This window comes from Frankliniella occidentalis, unplaced genomic scaffold (genome assembly GCF_000697945.3).
Source record: "Frankliniella occidentalis isolate FOCC.00 unplaced genomic scaffold, Focc_3.1 Scaffold321, whole genome shotgun sequence".
Taxonomy (NCBI): domain Eukaryota; kingdom Metazoa; phylum Arthropoda; class Insecta; order Thysanoptera; family Thripidae; genus Frankliniella; species Frankliniella occidentalis.
Genome location: NW_026267445.1, coordinates 319968 through 326000, shown reverse-complemented (window position 1 = coordinate 326000; position 6033 = coordinate 319968). Strand labels below are relative to the sequence as shown.

Sequence of the window (6033 nt, the reverse complement as noted above, 5' to 3'; positions counted from 1 at the left end):
GTTCCCATACTTGACACGTGGTCTTAAAAGGAAAAATTATGAATAAAATTTAAAATATAAAACAAAACTACTGGCTACCAAACAATTATTACCATGGATGTCATTAATAAGTTCAGAATACGTTTTGCGGGCAACGTCCAAGAGATCATTCACACCACTTTTCACGGCAAAACATTTTTGGAAGAGAGCTGCCTTTCCTCCTTTGGGAGCTTTAACATCCTCATGAAGAGTTTCCAGAATTCTAGCCTTCATAACATCACCTCGAGAATCTTTAAGACACTATAACAAGATAAAATAATGGATGAATTTTAAGTCAGTTGATTGAAGAGAATTAATGCATATGTCAATTCTTGTGAGACCTCTTTGGCTTTGCCTAGCAAGGTTGACTGTGAATTTTCCAAAGCTGCTCCAAGAAGGGGTAAAATTTCCAGAGTTGTTTTAAGCATAAGAACATAGTTGATTCTTTTTTCCATACATTGTGTGCCACCAACAGTGGATGGAGTAAGCATACATAATGTTAAAAGCTGTTCAACATCAGGCATTTCTTTTAAAATTTCCTGCATTTAAAAATATAGAGGAAAAGATCAACAAGAGTTAACAATGCCTGCAAAGCTTTCCACTTGATTTTCAAATTTTAAAATCAACAAACTCGTATTTTTTGGGCCATCTCAGAATTTTCCAACATTTCTTGCACACCATCCTGCCTACTAGTAATGATTGGCAAGGAGCACGGTGGGTGTAGCAGTGATGCACGCAGTAAACGGCTTCCACCATGAGTGCAACAATGATCCATTATCCCAACCAAAGTATGAGTTACAGTGTTACTCTGCTGGTTTAATAACAGCTCTAGGTTCTTAGCTGTTTTCACATCTACAAGTCACAACATCCACAGTAATTTCGATAGTAAAAAGAATAAAAATCTAAGGCGATATTTTCGTTTTATTTACCTATAAGTGTTCCATCATGAGCACCTTGATATTCAACTTTCAAAGAATGAGCAGCAAAAATTACATTTTGAACATACTCAACATATTTGAGAAGAGCTGCTGCAGCAGCAAGGGCATAAAACCTACTCAAAATAGGAAAACATTAATTAAGCTCAGTGAAATCAGGGTGTAACAAATAGGCAAAATGTTTTAAGTTGAATAGTGTTATTAACATACCTATCCTGAACAACCAGTTGACAAGATGAATTTTCTGGCAAACACAAATTTTGAACTTTTTCAAGACCATCAGAATCACGGAACAACCTTCTTTGAACCTTTGTCATAGTGGACTGGTTTAGTTCTTCACATAAAGACCATGCTATAGCTGTTCCTTCCTCCACTGAGGTTCCTCTGCATAGCTCATCGAGTGCAACTATAGAGGTTGGTGTAATATTGGAGAGAATAAACTGCATTTCCTGCATCTGCAATATTTCGTCAGCAAATCATTTTCAGGAATTGATTGGAAAATAATCAGCAGATGAAAGCACAGAAATTTCATGTGAAAGCCAATCCATACCTCCAGAGATAGGGTAGATGCATTATTCTCTATACTGTCATCAAAGTTTAAATGAGAAAAAATGTGGTCAGTCAACCGAAATACTGCCTGTTCAGCAGGAACAAAAGATCCAACCTGTTGAAAAAAATTAAGAATAGTCAGAGCAAATGTATTCTTTCTTTCTTCCAGATGGATGATTTTGGAGGGAAAATTTGAATGCAACACAACTCCCAACTATTCTTCCACACTCACTTGGGCCATGATTTGAAGCAGTAGAACTTGTCTTAGGTAAATGCTCTTCCCACTCATATTTGCTCCAGTAATTATACACAAATTTTTCCAGCTTGAGGCTTTCTGGTTGGTAAACAGTGGAAAAAAAAAAGGAAAATTCAAATGAAAAAATCCATTATGCATTCCAATACAATGTACGACATACTCACTATGTCATTTGCCACAGGATCACATGTAGAAAAAGATTCTAAAATTGGATGACGTGATAATTTAAGCGAAAGTTCATCTCCGAATGTTGGCCTGACATAATTATTACAGCTAGCTGTGTGAGCGAGGGCTAAAACTAAATCTATTACCGCTATACTTTCACACATCTCATAAAGATAACTTATATGCTGACGAATGTCATTCAAGACAGTCGTAAGAAGTCTGTAAAGGGAAACTTCTAAAATTTCAAAGAAAAAGAAAACTTCGCATTTTGAACAAGAATTTTGCACATACCTGTGACTTATTGATAAAATATCACTTGTGACATGTTTGATCCGTTCATTTGCATGAATAAGAGTATCAGTAGTGCATGTGAGGCAATTTCTGCTCTGCTGGACCTAAGAAAAAGCAAACATTATCGTACAGTTCAAGTCCTTAAGTGGACACAGGACTCAATCGTCAATCTCAGAGAGCACTGAGAGTGAAAGAGTGTGGGGCAGAGAAATTAAAGTACTTGACTTTTTAGATTTGAGGTTTATGAGATTCTTCAGTTCTGTGTGCTCTAAATATAATGTGTGGAATTATTTTGAAATCAACTTTATACATATTTAGCACCGCATGGGATTACCTGAACAAAAAATGGTGGCAGAGTAGATTTTTCAATACGATGATTTTTTTGGAATGTTATCTGAATATGGTATCCTTTAGTGACTGAATAGTCTATCTTCAAGGGAAGCGAATGGGTTGTTCCCATACTTGACACGTGGTCTTAAAAGGAAAAATTATGAATAAAATTTAAAATATAAAACAAAACTACTGGCTACCAAACAATTATTACCATGGATGTCATTAATAAGTTCAGAATACGTTTTGCGGGCAACGTCCAAGAGATCATTCACACCACTTTTCACGGCAAAACATTTTTGGAAGAGAGCTGCCTTTCCTCCTTTGGGAGCTTTAACATCCTCATGAAGAGTTTCCAGAATTCTAGCCTTCATAACATCACCTCGAGAATCTTTAAGACACTATAACAAGATAAAATAATGGATGAATTTTAAGTCAGTTGATTGAAGAGAATTAATGCATATGTCAATTCTTGTGAGACCTCTTTGGCTTTGCCTAGCAAGGTTGACTGTGAATTTTCCAAAGCTGCTCCAAGAAGGGGTAAAATTTCCAGAGTTGTTTTAAGCATAAGAACATAGTTGATTCTTTTTTCCATACATTGTGTGCCACCAACAGTGGATGGAGTAAGCATACATAATGTTAAAAGCTGTTCAACATCAGGCATTTCTTTTAAAATTTCCTGCATTTAAAAATATAGAGGAAAAGATCAACAAGAGTTAACAATGCCTGCAAAGCTTTCCACTTGATTTTCAAATTTTAAAATCAACAAACTCGTATTTTTTGGGCCATCTCAGAATTTTCCAACATTTCTTGCACACCATCCTGCCTACTAGTAATGATTGGCAAGGAGCACGGTGGGTGTAGCAGTGATGCACGCAGTAAACGGCTTCCACCATGAGTGCAACAATGATCCATTATCCCAACCAAAGTATGAGTTACAGTGTTACTCTGCTGGTTTAATAACAGCTCTAGGTTCTTAGCTGTTTTCACATCTACAAGTCACAACATCCACAGTAATTTCGATAGTAAAAAGAATAAAAATCTAAGGCGATATTTTCGTTTTATTTACCTATAAGTGTTCCATCATGAGCACCTTGATATTCAACTTTCAAAGAATGAGCAGCAAAAATTACATTTTGAACATACTCAACATATTTGAGAAGAGCTGCTGCAGCAGCAAGGGCATAAAACCTACTCAAAATAGGAAAACATTAATTAAGCTCAGTGAAATCAGGGTGTAACAAATAGGCAAAATGTTTTAAGTTGAATAGTGTTATTAACATACCTATCCTGAACAACCAGTTGACAAGATGAATTTTCTGGCAAACACAAATTTTGAACTTTTTCAAGACCATCAGAATCACGGAACAACCTTCTTTGAACCTTTGTCATATTAGTAAAGGGGAACTTCTCTTCAAGTAAGCTGTAGAGTTTGTTTGGTTGGCTTGAGTCAACGAAAGTATTTGGAATGAGTATCTTAGGAAAAAGACAAAATTGGTCTATAAAATAAATTAACTACTTTTAAAAATAAATAATAAAAAAAAAGATATAATACTTCTAATGGGCGAAAGACGGAGATTTTTGTAAGTGTGTTCGCATACGTTTGACGATCACTAAGTTGGCAGAGAATCAGACGGGGTCTCTTAATATCAATTACAGCCATCCCCACTTCTCCACGTGCATGGCCACGGCCTTCTGTGAGAGCTGGTCAAATAAAAGAAAATGGAAATAATTGGTAAAGAGTTGTTTCATAGCAAACACATTCCATGAAGAATAGAACTTCAAAGATTGATAGAAAAACAAAACAAAAAACTGTTAATTATGCACATTGCCAAAATTTTTCATCATACCAAGAACAACATGAGAATGTTGATTATCTGTGCCACTAGACGAGGATGGTGTAGTCCGAGGTGTACTTGAAACTATAAATGAACCATTATTTGGGGTGGAAGTGTTACAGCGTGGTGTTTTGGGTGGGGGCATTGAAGAGGAAGTAGGAGTTATAGAAGATGATGATGTTAATGTTCTGAAATAAAGAAAATTACATTATGATCTCCACTATATTAAAATATATTTCACAGGGAACTAAGATCTTACCTGGATCTCTTTGGACATTGCTTTCCAAGTGATTGACGACTGTTTGGATGAGGTGAGGGTGTGTAGGCATTACCCGAAGCAGTGCGAATTGATGAAGATGAAGTTCGGTATGCAGAAGAGCTGATAGCCATTTGCAGCTGCCAGTTGCTGGGAGTTCTTGAATCCCCACTGTCAGTTGATGAGGATGCTCTCTGCCCAGGCCTGAACTGAACTGAAACAGTGAAAGATGACAAAGGCTTGAGATAGTTGGTGCGGTTAAACAGGGTACTAGAAGAAAGGTAACAATTGCCTACTTGGATTAAAATCCAGAGCCCCTCTTCCTCGTCCTCTGGACTTCTGAGGACCCATGAGAGGCCTGCTTGGACCCCCACTGGGATTACCCCTTGGCTGGCGTATTACATTCATGGCTGTAGAGTGAAACCCTAAATAAAAGAAACAACTTCACTGGAGGCCTTTAATACGTCCGCTTAGCAACACAACCAAAGACGAGAAGCACAACCCTACACCCACTAACCAACCTGCAGAGGGCCCTGGGCACCTCGGATCGGGAAAACAGCAACTACCTATGGAATTGAATTATGAGTACTTATACTTATTTCTTGAAGAAAAGCCGAAAAACACACAAAAAATAGCTACGTAAGTTATTGGCTTTGACCACACTTTATCTTATTTGCAAATCTGCAGGCAGATGTTGCTGACGGTTCCGCCTCCGTTGCCGGTACACTCTCTTATTTGATCCGAGTGACACCATGCGCCTCTTTATTGCCGCCAAAGCTCGGAGCAGGTCTACCAACAGGCACAACTATCGATATGGGTACGCGCTGTACCAACTCAGCCAGAGATGTAGTACAACGATACCCTTTTTACACGCTTCACGTCTCAAACTCGTTTGTTTTGAGGTGGAAGATGTATTCCGTCCTTCGAAGGTATCAAACAGACGAGATTCCACCGTTTGAACTCGACCAGAGTTGGTACGCACCCGCTTCCGTTCCAAACGGAAAAATGTTTCATCGAATTGCGTGTTGAGAAAAAGACGTGAAAGTTGAAAGACTTTCCCATGCGGACAAATAAGGGGAAAGTGTATGTGTGTGTGTTATGTGTCAGACCGGGGGGGGGGGGGGGGATATAGTTTTTCGAGCCTTTAACCAAAGAAGAAGAGTTCCACTCACAGAATTAAAACCCCTTTTATTGTCCAGAAAAGGGACATTAAGGGGAGTCGCGCGGGTGAAAAAGCGGCAGACGTTCGACAGTTTGAAAACAGTCTCTCCTGACGCAGGGCGCATCAGAGGGACCCGCAGACCCGACCCATCTCCGTTCCGAACACGAAAAAAAAAGGCCCGTGCGGCGCGTGGCAGCGCCAGCCATCGGGCGGAAATAAGTGCATGCGAATGG

The 6033-nt window shown here is 38.7% G+C and overlaps 1 protein-coding gene across 1 annotated transcript in view; it reads right to left on the bottom strand.

The window, feature by feature from the left end:
• Positions 1-5142, bottom strand: part of LOC113214950 (uncharacterized) — a 19136-nt gene extending 13994 nt beyond the window's left edge. Inside the window, exons 1-20 of the mRNA XM_052273978.1 lie at positions 4935-5142; positions 4642-4852; positions 4395-4570; positions 4100-4248; positions 3830-4020; positions 3614-3735; positions 3316-3536; positions 3026-3223; positions 2759-2945; positions 2549-2688; positions 2215-2318; positions 1923-2142; positions 1735-1836; positions 1504-1617; positions 1164-1408; positions 948-1069; positions 650-870; positions 360-557; positions 93-279; positions 16-22 (exon numbers count right to left, since the gene is read on the bottom strand). Of these exons, the coding sequence (XP_052129938.1) occupies positions 16-22; positions 93-279; positions 360-557; positions 650-870; positions 948-1069; positions 1164-1408; positions 1504-1617; positions 1735-1836; positions 1923-2142; positions 2215-2318; positions 2549-2688; positions 2759-2945; positions 3026-3223; positions 3316-3536; positions 3614-3735; positions 3830-4020; positions 4100-4248; positions 4395-4570; positions 4642-4852; positions 4935-5046 (3227 nt within the window). The 5' untranslated portion in view covers positions 5047-5142. The remainder of the gene's footprint in view (positions 1-15; positions 23-92; positions 280-359; positions 558-649; positions 871-947; positions 1070-1163; positions 1409-1503; positions 1618-1734; positions 1837-1922; positions 2143-2214; positions 2319-2548; positions 2689-2758; positions 2946-3025; positions 3224-3315; positions 3537-3613; positions 3736-3829; positions 4021-4099; positions 4249-4394; positions 4571-4641; positions 4853-4934) is intronic.
• Positions 5143-6033: the final 891 nt, after the last annotated feature.